The sequence below is a fragment of the Haematobia irritans genome, chromosome 5 (assembly GCF_050003625.1).
Source record: "Haematobia irritans isolate KBUSLIRL chromosome 5, ASM5000362v1, whole genome shotgun sequence".
NCBI classification, from domain to species: domain Eukaryota; kingdom Metazoa; phylum Arthropoda; class Insecta; order Diptera; family Muscidae; genus Haematobia; species Haematobia irritans.
The window spans coordinates 96,076,756-96,089,716 of NC_134401.1; the positions used below are offsets into that span (position 1 = coordinate 96,076,756).

General features: G+C 33.4%; 1 protein-coding gene across 1 annotated transcript in view; it reads right to left on the bottom strand.

Annotated features, from left to right (window-relative positions):
• Positions 1–6,658: 6,658 nt before the first annotated feature.
• The window catches only part of LOC142239938 (uncharacterized), a 47,475-nt gene continuing 41,172 nt past the window's right edge, over positions 6,659–12,961 (bottom strand). The window contains exon 3 of the mRNA XM_075311672.1: positions 6,659–6,798. Within this exon, the coding sequence (XP_075167787.1) occupies positions 6,659–6,798 (140 nt within the window). The remainder of the gene's footprint in view (positions 6,799–12,961) is intronic.

The window sequence follows — 12,961 nt, forward strand, 5'->3', positions numbered from 1 at the left end:
CAAAAGAAGTTTTTCATATGAAAATTTCATTTTTTTTAGGTTTTGGGTGGATTTTTGAATATTTTGAGGGTGGTCACGAATTATCGTCCTTTTTGCTCTAGGACGCTTAGTTTAGGAGATATGGCCAAAATAAGTTTTTCATATAAAAATTTCAATTTTTTTAGGATTTGGGTGGATTTTTCAATTTTGTGATGGTGGTCACGAATTATCGTCCTTTTCGCTCTAGGACGCATATTTAAGGAGATATGGCCAAAAGAAGTTTTTCATATAAAAATTAAATTTTTTTTAGGTTTTGGGTGGATTTTTGAATTTTTTGAGGGTGGTCACGAATTATCGTCCTTTTCGCTCTAGGACGCATATTTAAGGAGATATGGCCAAAAGAAGTTTTTCATATAAAAATTTCAATTTTTTTAGGTTTTGGGTGGATTTTTGAATTTTTTGAGGGTGGTCACAAATTATCGTCCTTTTCGCTCTAGGACGCATATTTAAGGAGATATGGCTAAAAGAAGTTTTTCATATAAAAATTTAAATTTTTTTAGGTTTTGGGTGGATTTTTGAATTTTTTGAGGGTGGTCACGAATTATCGTCCTTTTCGCTGTAGGACGCATATTTAAGGAGATATGGCCAAAAGAAGTTTTTCATATAAAAATTTCATTTTTTTTTTTAGGTTTTGGGTGAATTTTTCAATTTTTTGATGGTGGGCACGAATTATCGTCCTTTTCGCTCTAGGACGCATATTTAAGGAGATATGGCCAAAATAAGTTTTTCATATAAAAATTTCAATTTTTTTAGGATTTGGGTGGATTTTTCAATTTTTTGATGGTGGTCACGAATTATCGTCCTTTTCGCTCTAGGACGCATATTTAAGGAGATATGGCCAAAAGAAGATTTTCATATGAAAATTTCATTTTTTTTAGGTTTTGGGTGGATTTTTGAATTTTTTGAGGGTGGTCACGAATTATCGTCCTTTTCGCTCTAGGACGCATATTTAAGGAGATATGGCCAAAATAAGTTTTTCATATAAAAATTTCAATTTTTTTTAGGATTTGGGTGGATTTTTCAATTTTTTGATGGTGGTCACGAATTATCGTCCTTTTCGCTCTAGGACGCATATTTAAGGAGATATGGCCAAAAGAAGTTTTTCATATAAAAATTTCAATTTTTTTTAGGTTTTGGGTGGATTTTTGAATTTTTTGAGGGTGGTCACGAATTATCGTCCTTTTCGCTCTAGGACGCATATTTAAGGAGATATGGCCAAAAGAAGTTTTTCATATAAAAATTTCAATTTTTTTAGGATGTGGGTGGATTTTTCAATTTTTTGATGGTGGTCACAAATTATCGTCCTTTTCGCTCTAGGACGCATATTTAAGGAGATATGGCTAAAAGAAGTTTTTCATATAAAAATTTCAATTTTTTTAGGTTTTGGGTGGATTTTTGAATTTTTTGAGGGTGGTCACGAATTATCGTCCTTTTCGCTGTAGGACGCATATTTAAGGAGATATGGCCAAAAGAAGTTTTTCATATAAAAATTTAAATTTTTTTAGGTTTTGGGTGGATTTTTGAATTTTTTGAGGGTGGTCACGAATTATCGTCCTTTTCGCTCTAGGACGCATATTTAAGGAGATATGGCCAAAAGAAGTTTTTCATATAAAAATTTCATTTTTTTTTTAGGTTTTGGGTGGATTTTTGAATTTGTTGATGGTGGGCACGAATTATCGTCCTTTTCGCTCTAGGACGCATATTTAAGGAGATATGGCCAAAATAAGTTTTTCATATAAAAATTTCAATTTTTTTAGGTTTTGGGTGGATTTTTGAATTTTTTGAGGGTGGTCACGGATTATCGTCCTTTTCGCTCTAGGACGCTTAGTTTAGGAGATATGGCCAAAATAAGTTTTTCATATAAAAATTTCAATTTTTTTAGGATTTGGGTGGATTTTTCAATTTTTTGATGGTGGTCACGAATTATCGTCCTTTTCGCTCTAGGACGCATATTTAAGGAGATATGGCCAAAAGAAGTTTTTCATATGAAAATTTCATTTTTTTTAGGTTTTGGGTGGATTTTTGAATTTTTTGAGGGTGGTCACGAATTATCGTCCTTTTCGCTCTAGGACGCATATTTAAGGAGATATGGCCAAAAGAAGTTTTTCATATAAAAATTTCAATTTTTTTAGGTTTTGGGTGGATTTTTGAATTTGTTGAGGGTGGTCACGAATTATCGTCCTTTGCGTTATAGGACGCATATTTAAGGAGATATGGCCAAAAGAAGTTTTTCATATAAAAATTTCAATTTTTTTAGGTTTTGGGTGGATTTTTGAATTTTTTGAGGGTGGTCCCGAATTATCGTCCTTTTCGCTCTAGGACACTTAGTTTAGGAGATATTTTTTTTTTTTTTTTTTTTAATTATTATTTATTAATGCTATTTATCTTATCTAGATATTTACATTATTTAAGGCATTATTCTAAATAATTAATGGCATTTACCCATTGGCAAATCCATATTGTAAACAATTTTCAAGCATTTAATGACTTAGTGGAGTTTATGTAATATTGATAATTATTTATAATTGTATTAAATCTTGCGGTGCTCTGCGTTTGAGTCTTCTAAAGGTTTCAGTGTTGGTCATTAGAATTGACGCTAATGGATTTGGATGGGCTTCAATTCTGGATTTGTATGCTGTTATTTGAGCCGTAATCTCCTCTTTTATTGTTGGAATATTTAGATCCTTGTGTAGTCGTTGGTTAGTTATATAGGTTGGAGCAGTGGCGATTTGTCGCAATGTTTTTGATTGAAATTGTTGCAAAAGTTTTATATTTGTGTTTGATGCAGTCCCCCATAACTGAATTCCATACGTCCATATAGGCTTTATAATACATTTGTAGATTAGAAGCTTATTCTCTAGAGAAAGTTTCGACTGGCGGCCAATTAGAAATTTCATTCTGTTTGACTGGATGCTTAGTGCTTTTCTTTTAGTCTCAATATGTTTTTTCCAAGTCAACTTTCTGTCAAGATAAATTCCTAGATACTTTGCTTCATTTTGCTGAGGAATTTGGATTTGATTCATGTACACCGGCGGACATGTACCTTTCTTGAGACTGAAAGTCACTTGAATTGATTTTGTTTCGTTAGATCTTATACGCCATTTCAAAAGCCATGATGATAACGAATTTAAATAGTTTTGAAGGATATCACTAGCTCCATTTACAGTTTTATTTACAGCCATTACTGCTGTATCATCAGCGAAAGTACCTATCAAAACTGTTTGAGATACTGGGAGGTCTGCGGTAAAAAGAACATATAATAAAGGGCCAAGTACGCTTCCTTGAGGTACACCTGCACGTATGTTTTTCAATTGGCTCATTTCACCATTTTCTTGGACGAAGAAATTTCGTCCTGATATATATGACTTAATGAACAAGTAAAAGTTTATTGGTAAAAGTTTTTTGATTTTGTAAAGAAGTCCATCATGCCAAACTTTATCAAAGGCTTGGGATATATCCAAGAATGCTGCAGTACAGTACTGCTTTGACTCAAATGCTGTGTTTATTGTTTCAACAAGACGATGTATTTGTTCTATTGTGCCATGGCGTTTTCTAAATCCAAACTGATGATGTGGAATAATTTCGTTTTGGTCAATGAGCGGCATTAATCGTTGCAGAAATAATCGTTCAAGAACTTTTGAAAGTACAGGCAAGAGACTTATTGGTCTGTAAGATTTTGCTTGGTCCGCTGGCTTACCAGGTTTAAGAATCATTGTAATTTGTGCTATTTTCCATTGAGGGGGAACAAAGCAATGTACCAAACACGCATTGAATATAAATGTAATGAGGTCAATTCCTTCTTTAGGTAATTCTTTTAGAATCTTCGGAGTAATAAGGTCATAACCAGGTGACTTCTTTAAGTTTAAGTCTTTAATAACTTTTTTTACTTCAGATTTTGTGAATGGTAAATCCAATTGATGGGTTTCATTCAGGAAGTCATAAATAAGGTTTGGCAAACTTTCATCAGAATTTGGTGTGAACACACTATGTAAATAGTTTGCAAACTCTTTTGCTTTTTCGAGGTTGGTTTTGGTCCATGAGTTATCGGCCCTTCTGATTGGGTGGTTTGTTTTTGGATTTTGGCTTAAGGTCTTTGACATTTTCCACAGAGAGTAATCAGTTGAAGCATCTGGACCAAGGTCTCGTATTTCTCGTATTTGAGTTTCGAGTATCTTGTAACAGTTTTTGCAGCGTTTTTGTAGCCTTATTTAACAGCCTTTTATCTTCAGGTGATTTACTTATTTGCCATCGTTTTTTGGCCTTTCGTTTTTCAGAAATTTTTTCCAATATATCTTTAGAGCATTTTGGAGGACACACAAGACTATTTTTCGGCGTTGAATTCCACGAAGCTTGTTGTATGGTCCGAGTTAAATATTCTACATTTTCTATAATTTCCTGTTCCGTTTTCAAACTAATTTTTGTATTTAAGGTGGTTTTAATTAAATATCGAAAATAGTGCCAATTGGTCTTTTTACTATGAAGCTTACATATTGTTTCTTGGGGTATATGCTGAGAATTTTGTGTTAAAATGACTGGCGAATGATCCGAAGATAGTTCTAGACTTGTAGTGCATTTTTGTGAGCCAGGAGATATGCCTTTGCATACACAAAAATCGATCAGATCTGGTATTTTTTGGGTATCAGTCGGCCAATAAGTTGGTGTGTGTGGTGAGATTACATGAAGACGAAGTTCTTTAATGGCCCAGTTTAATTGTCTACCTTTTGGAGTTGTTAAACGAGATCCCCAATTAGTATGTTTGGCGTTATAGTCCCCACATGCTATGAACTTGTCCCCTAGTGTTTTGAAGAAATTTATGTAGAATTCTTTTTTGATATTGTGCCTTGGCGGACTATATACAGACGATATGATTAGAGAACCTTGCCAGTCCTCCACAATGACATTTGTCGCTTGTATTTCTTCAGAACAGTAGTGGTTTCCTGGATAGTGCTTTATTTTTTTCCTAATAAGAATTCCAGAACCTCCGCGTGCCTTTCCGCTAGGATGCATCACGTGGTAGAAATCGTAATCAGGGATACTGAAATAACTCTTTTGAGTGAAGTGAGTCTCTGAAATCAATAAAATGTCTATTTGGTTTAATCGAAGAAATTCTGTAATTTCCAAAGTGTGTTGAGATAAGCCATTGGCATTCCAGAAAACTATCTTAAGGTCTCTCATTTAAAGGAGTTTGAGTAAGCTTTGAAGTTATATTCAATAAAAGAGTTGTCATTTGTTGCATTAAATTGTTGAGATTGTTAAGCATATCATGTAGCTCCCCTGTTTGGGGAGTTTGAAATACAGAAATGTGTGGCTGATTATTTGTTAATTGTTGGCTCTGTTGCTGGATTACATTTGAGTTTTGTATTACTTGGGAGTATGTGGCATTTGTTGTTCGGGATAGTTTTCAGTTTGGAGTACGTTCGGTTGATTGTTTGTTCTGGGAGGATAGTGGGTTTTATAGATTTGTTTGTAAATAGTGCAACCTTTGTAATTTGCTGGATGATTTCCATTGCATAAGGCACATTTTACCTCATCTGCCCAGTTTTTACGATGACATGATTTAGATTCATGTTCTCCCGCACATTTAATGCAGATGGATTTTCTTTTGCAGTATTTTTTTGTGTGTCCGTATTGTTGACAATTTGAACATTGTGGAACAGTCTTTTTTGGACGAGGTGGTTCGAAAGATACCACGCTCGAAACTAGACGGGTTACTGAGTAAATCTCTTTGTTGTTGGGTTTAGTAGATAACTCGATTTCAAAGAGTGGGAGAGGCTCTTTAGTACGCTGATGTTTAATGTTCCAAATGTTTACTACATCATGGCCATGGCTGGAAAGTTCGTCCTTAAGCATTTGCGTATCTACAGTGGAGTGCATATTTCTCAGGATAACTTTAAACCCTCTTTCATGTTTTGGTCGGTAAGTATGATACTCAGTATTTTTCTTATCTAGCTCTTCTACAACTTTTTTATACGTGTCATGAGTCTTTGACATTATTTTGACTTGTTCGTTTCGCGGAACTTTAATTTCAAACTGTTGTGGAACACACTCATTTAGCAGAGACATTAATGGCTGGATGTTAGAAACTTTATCAACAAAGATAGGTGGTGGTTTTATATTTTGATCCAAAGTATTAGTATTAGTAATTTCTTCTGTTTCAGTTTGAGAACTCAAAGCCGCAAATCGGTTTGACTGCGTGTTCGAATTAGGTTCTTTGCTAAGCCAATATTTATTCACAATTGCTTGTTTCTTGTTAGCACTTGAATTATTAGGACTAGCTCTGGGGCGTTTTTTGCGTTTAGCAATTTGCCACTCATTATTTGGAGTTGTATTTTGAGTTATTGTTTGATTACAGTCTATTGAGGTTACATCAAAGCGTCCAACTTCTCTGTTGAGTTCATCTTCATCAGTTTCAAATGATTGATTATTCAGTTTCGACTTCAACAATTCAATATCTCTTTGCAATTGCAAACAAAGTATCTCATACTTTTGGTTTTTTTCAGTAAGCTCAGCATTTGCCTTTTCAAGTTGTTGCAGCTTGTTGATTCTCAGTGAACCAATGCTGTTTCTGGGTGTCATGACTGTATTCTCAGCCATTTGTTCTCCAACCATACTAATATAATTAGTCAATCATGCAGTACCGGTGCGTATTGTGAGTACGCACCATCATTAACTGCATTACCGACACCGTATATTGTATAGTACTATTTGGAGCAACTCTGTTGATCTCAACCACTATTTGAGAGACAAGACCAGCTGATACTGTCAGAATTTGTGATCAATATTCAGCAGCACAAGTGATTTTGCCGTCTCTATCTGGCTTTGAGTGTTTTTTAATAGTTTTCTTTTAAGATTCTTCAAATCTTAAATGTGTTAAATTAAAAATATTACACTTACTCAGTGTCACAAGTGAAATTTTTTTCAATGAGAGGATGCTGTGGATATGCCAATTTTAATCCAACACCCAATCAGATGGCCAAATTCAATGTAAACAAACGAAATTTTAGTTTTTCCTGGGAGCAACTATAAACACAGCCGTCGCAGTAGGAGTGTTGTTGTTAGGAGATATGGCCAAAATAAGTTTTTCATATAAAAATTTCAATTTTTTTAGGTTTTGGGTGGATTTTTGAATTTTTTGAGGGTGGTCACGAATTATCGTCCTTTTCGCTCTAGAACGCTTAGTTTAGGAGATATGGCCAAAATAAGTTTTTCATATAAAAATTTCAATTTTTTTAGGTTTTGGGTGGATTTTTGAATATTTTGAGGGTGGTCACGAATTATCGTCCTTTTTGCTCTAGGACGCTTAGTTTAAGAGATATGGCCAAAATAAGTTTTTCATATAAAAATTTCAATTTTTTTAGGATTTGGGTGGATTTTTCAATTTTTTGATGGTGGTCACGAATTATCGTCCTTTTCGCTCTAGGACGCATATTTAAGGAGATATGGCCAAAATAAGTTTTTCATATAAAAATTTCAATTTTTTTAGGATTTGGGTGGATTTTTCAATTTTTTGATGGTGGTCACGAATTATCGTCCTTTTCGCTCTAGGACGCATATTTAAGGAGATATGGCCAAAAGAAGTTTTTCATATGAAAATTTCATTTTTTTTTAGGTTTTGGGTGGATTTTTGAATTTTTTGAGGGTGGTCACGAATTATCGTCCTTTTCGCTCTAGGACGCATATTTAAGGAGATATGGCCAAAAGAAGTTTTTCATATAAAAATTTCAATTTTTTTAGGTTTTGGGTGGATTTTTGAATATTTTGAGGGTGGTCACGAATTATCGTCCTTTTCGCTCTAGGACGCATATTTAAGGAGATATGGCCAAAAGAAGTTTTTCATATAAAAATTAAATTTTTTTTAGGTTTTGGGTGGGTTTTTGAATTTTTTGAGGGTGGTCACGAATTATCGTCCTTTTCGCTCTAGGACGCATATTTAAGGAGATATGGCCAAAAGAAGTTTTTCATATAAAAATTTCAATTTTTTTAGGTTTTGGGTGGATTTTTCAATTTTTTGATGGTGGTCACAAATTATCGTCCTTTTCGCTCTAGGACGCATATTTAAGGAGATATGGCTAAAAGAAGTTTTTCATATAAAAATTTAAATTTTTTTAGGTTTTGGGTGGATTTTTGAATTTTTTGAGGGTGGTCACGAATTGTCGTCCTTTTCGCCGTAGGACGCATATTTAAGGAGATATGGCCAAAAGAAGTTTTTCATATAAAAATTTCATTTTTTTTTTTAGGTTTTGGGTGGATTTTTCAATTTTTTGATGGTGGGCACGAATTATCGTCCTTTTCGCTCTAGGACGCATATTTAAGGAGATATGGCCAAAATAAGTTTTTCATATAAAAATTTCAATTTTTTTAGGTTTTGGGTGGATTTTTGAATTTTTTGAGGGTGGTCACGGATTATCGTCCTTTTCGCTCTAGGACGCTTAGTTTAGGAGATATGGCCAAAATAAGTTTTTCATATAAAAATTTCAATTTTTTTAGGATTTGGGTGGATTTTTCAATTTTTTGATGGTGGTCACGAATTATCGTCCTTTTCGCTCTAGGACGCATATTTAAGGAGATATGGCCAAAATAAGTTTTTCATATAAAAATTTCAATTTTTTTAGGTTTTGGGTGGATTTTTGAATTTTTTGAGGGTGGTCACGGATTATCGTCCTTTTCGCTCTAGGACGCTTAGTTTAGGAGATATGGCCAAAATAAGTTTTTCATATAAAAATTTCAATTTTTTTAGGATTTGGGTGGATTTTTCAATTTTTTGATGGTGGTCACGAATTATCGTCCTTTTTTCTCTAGGACCCTTAGTTTAGGAGATATGGCCAAAATAAGTTTTTCATATAAAAATTTCAATTTTTTTAGGTTTTGGGTGGATTTTTCAATTTTTTGATGGTGGTCACGAATTATCGTCCTTTTCGCTCTAGGACGCATATTTAAGGAGATATGGCCAAAAGAAGTTTTTCATATAAAAATTAAATTTTTTTTAGGTTTTGGGTGGGTTTTTGAATTTTTTGAGGGTGGTCACGAATTATCGTCCTTTTCGCTCTAGGACGCATATTTAAGGAGATATGGCCAAAAGAAGTTTTTCATATAAAAATTTCAATTTTTTTAGGTTTTGGGTGGATTTTTCAATTTTTTGATGGTGGTCACAAATTATCGTCCTTTGCGCTATAGGACGCATATTTAAGGAGATATGGCTAAAAGAAGTTTTTCATATAAAAATTTAAATTTTTTTAGGTTTTGGGTGGATTTTTGAATTTTTTGAGGGTGGTCACGAATTGTCGTCCTTTTCGCCGTAGGACGCATATTTAAGGAGATATGGCCAAAAGAAGTTTTTCATATAAAAATTTCAATTTTTTTAGGTTTTGGGTGGATTTTTCAATTTTTTGATGGTGGGCACGAATTATCGTCCTTTTCGCTCTAGGACGCATATTTAAGGAGATATGGCCAAAATAAGTTTTTCATATAAAAATTTCAATTTTTTTAGGTTTTGGGTGGATTTTTGAATTTTTTGAGGGTGGTCACGGATTATCGTCCTTTTCGCTCTAGGACGCTTAGTTTAGGAGATATGGCCAAAAGAAGTTTTTCATATAAAAATTTCAATTTTTTTAGGATTTGGGTGGATTTTTCAATTTTTTGATGGTGGTCACGAATTATCGTCCTTTTCGCTCTAGGACGCATATTTAAGGAGATATGGCCAAAAGAAGTTTTTCATATGAATATTTTGAGGGTGGTCACGAATTATCGTCCTTTTTGCTCTAGGACGCTTAGTTTAAGAGATATGGCCAAAATAAGTTTTTCATATAAAAATTTCAATTTTTTTAGGATTTGGGTGGATTTTTCAATTTTTTGAGGGTGGTCACGAATTATCGTCCTTTTCGCTGTAGGACGCTTAGTTTAGGAGATATGGCCAAAATAAGTTTTTTATATAAAAATTTCAATTTTTTTAGGATTTGGGTGGATTTTTCAATTTTTTGATGGTGGTCACGAATTATCGTCCTTTTCGCTCTAGGACGCATATTTAAGGAGATATGGCCAAAAGAAGTTTTTCATATGAAAATTTCATTTTTTTTAGGTTTTGGGTGGATTTTTGAATATTTTGAGGGTGGTCACGAATTATCGTCCTTTTTGCTCTAGGACGCTTAGTTTAGGAGATATGGCCAAAATAAGTTTTTCATATAAAAATTTCAATTTTTTTAGGATTTGGGTGGATTTTTCAATTTTGTGATGGTGGTCACGAATTATCGTCCTTTTCGCTCTAGGACGCATTTTGTGATGGTGGTCACGAATTATCGTCCTTTTCGCTCTAGGACGCATATTTAAGGAGATATGGCCAAAAGAAGTTTTTCATATAAAAATTAAATTTTTTTTAGGTTTTGGGTGGATTTTTGAATTTTTTGAGGGTGGTCACGAATTATCGTCCTTTTCGCTCTAGGACGCATATTTAAGGAGATATGGCCAAAAGAAGTTTTTCATATAAAAATTTCAATTTTTTTAGGTTTTGGGTGGATTTTTGAATTTTTTGAGGGTGGTCACAAATTATCGTCCTTTTCGCTCTAGGACGCATATTTAAGGAGATATGGCTAAAAGAAGTTTTTCATATAAAAATTTAAATTTTTTTAGGTTTTGGGTGGATTTTTGAATTTTTTGAGGGTGGTCACGAATTATCGTCCTTTTCGCTGTAGGACGCATATTTAAGGAGATATGGCCAAAATAAGTTTTTCATATAAAAATTTCAATTTTTTTTAGGATTTGGGTGGATTTTTCAATTTTTTGATGGTGGTCACGAATTATCGTCCTTTTCGCTCTAGGACGCATATTTAAGGAGATATGGCCAAAAGAAGTTTTTCATATAAAAATTTCAATTTTTTTTAGGTTTTGGGTGGATTTTTGAATTTTTTGATGGTGGTCACGAATTATCGTCCTTTTCGCTGTAGGACGCATATTTAAGGAGATATGGCCAAAAGAAGTTTTTCATATAAAAATTTAAATTTTTTTAGGTTTTGGGTGGATTTTTGAATTTTTTGAGGGTGGTCACGAATTATCGTCCTTTTCGCTCTAGGACGCATATTTAAGGAGATATGGCCAAAAGAAGTTTTTCATATAAAAATTTCATTTTTTTTTTAGGTTTTGGGTGGATTTTTGAATTTGTTGATGGTGGGCACGAATTATCGTCCTTTTCGCTCTAGGACGCATATTTAAGGAGATATGGCCAAAATAAGTTTTTCATATAAAAATTTCAATTTTTTTAGGTTTTGGGTGGATTTTTGAATTTTTTGAGGGTGGTCACGGATTATCGTCCTTTTCGCTCTAGGACGCTTAGTTTAGGAGATATGGCCAAAATAAGTTTTTCATATAAAAATTTCAATTTTTTTAGGATTTGGGTGGATTTTTCAATTTTTTGATGGTGGTCACGAATTATCGTCCTTTTCGCTCTAGGACGCATATTTAAGGAGATATGGCCAAAAGAAGTTTTTCATATGAAAATTTCATTTTTTTTAGGTTTTGGGTGGATTTTTGAATTTTTTGAGGGTGGTCACGAATTATCGTCCTTTTCGCTCTAGGACGCATATTTAAGGAGATATGGCCAAAAGAAGTTTTTCATATAAAAATTTCAATTTTTTTAGGTTTTGGGTGGATTTTTGAATTTGTTGAGGGTGGTCACGAATTATCGTCCTTTGCGTTATAGGACGCATATTTAAGGAGATATGGCCAAAAGAAGTTTTTCATATAAAAATTTCAATTTTTTTAGGTTTTGGGTGGATTTTTGAATTTTTTGAGGGTGGTCCCGAATTATCGTCCTTTTCGCTCTAGGACACTTAGTTTAGGAGATATGGCCAAAATAAGTTTTTCATATAAAAATTTCAATTTTTTTAGGTTTTGGGTGGATTTTTGAATTTTTTGAGGGTGGTCACGAATTATCGTCCTTTTCGCTCTAGAACGCTTAGTTTAGGAGATATGGCCAAAATAAGTTTTTCATATAAAAATTTCAATTTTTTTAGGTTTTGGGTGGATTTTTGAATATTTTGAGGGTGGTCACGAATTATCGTCCTTTTTGCTCAGGACGCTTAGTTTAAGAGATATGGCCAAAATAAGTTTTTCATATAAAAATTTCAATTTTTTTAAGAATTTGGGTGGATTTTTCAATTTTTTGATGGTGGTCACGAATTATCGTCCTTTTCGCTCTAGGACGCATATTTAAGGAGATATGGCCAAAATAAGTTTTTCATATAAAAATTTCAATTTTTTTAGGATTTGGGTGGATTTTTCAATTTTTTGATGGTGGACACGAATTATCGTCCTTTTCGCTCTAGGACGCATATTTAAGGAGATATGGCCAAAAGAAGTTTTTCATATGAAAATTTCATTTTTTTTTAGGTTTTGGGTGGATTTTTGAATTTTTTGAGGGTGGTCACGAATTATCGTCCTTTTCGCTCTAGGACGCATATTTAAGGAGATATGGCCAAAAGAAGTTTTTCATATAAAAATTTCAATTTTTTTAGGTTTTGGGTGGATTTTTGAATATTTTGAGGGTGGTCACGAATTATCGTCCTTTTCGCTCTAGGACGCATATTTAAGGAGATATGGCCAAAATAAGTTTTTCATATAAAAATTTCAGTTTTTTTAGGTTTTGGGTGGATTTTTGAATTTTTTGAGGGTGGTCACGAATTATCGTCCTTTTCGATCTAGGACGCATATTTAAGGAGATATGGCCAAAAGAAGTTTTTCATATGAATATTTTGAGGGTGGTCACGAATTATCGTCCTTTTTGCTCTAGGACGCTTAGTTTAAGAGATATGGCCAAAATAAGTTTTTCATATAAAAATTTCAATTTTTTTAGGATTTGGGTGGATTTTTCAATTTTTTGATGGTGGTCACGAATTATCGTCCTTTTCGCTCTAGGACGCATATTTAAGGAGAT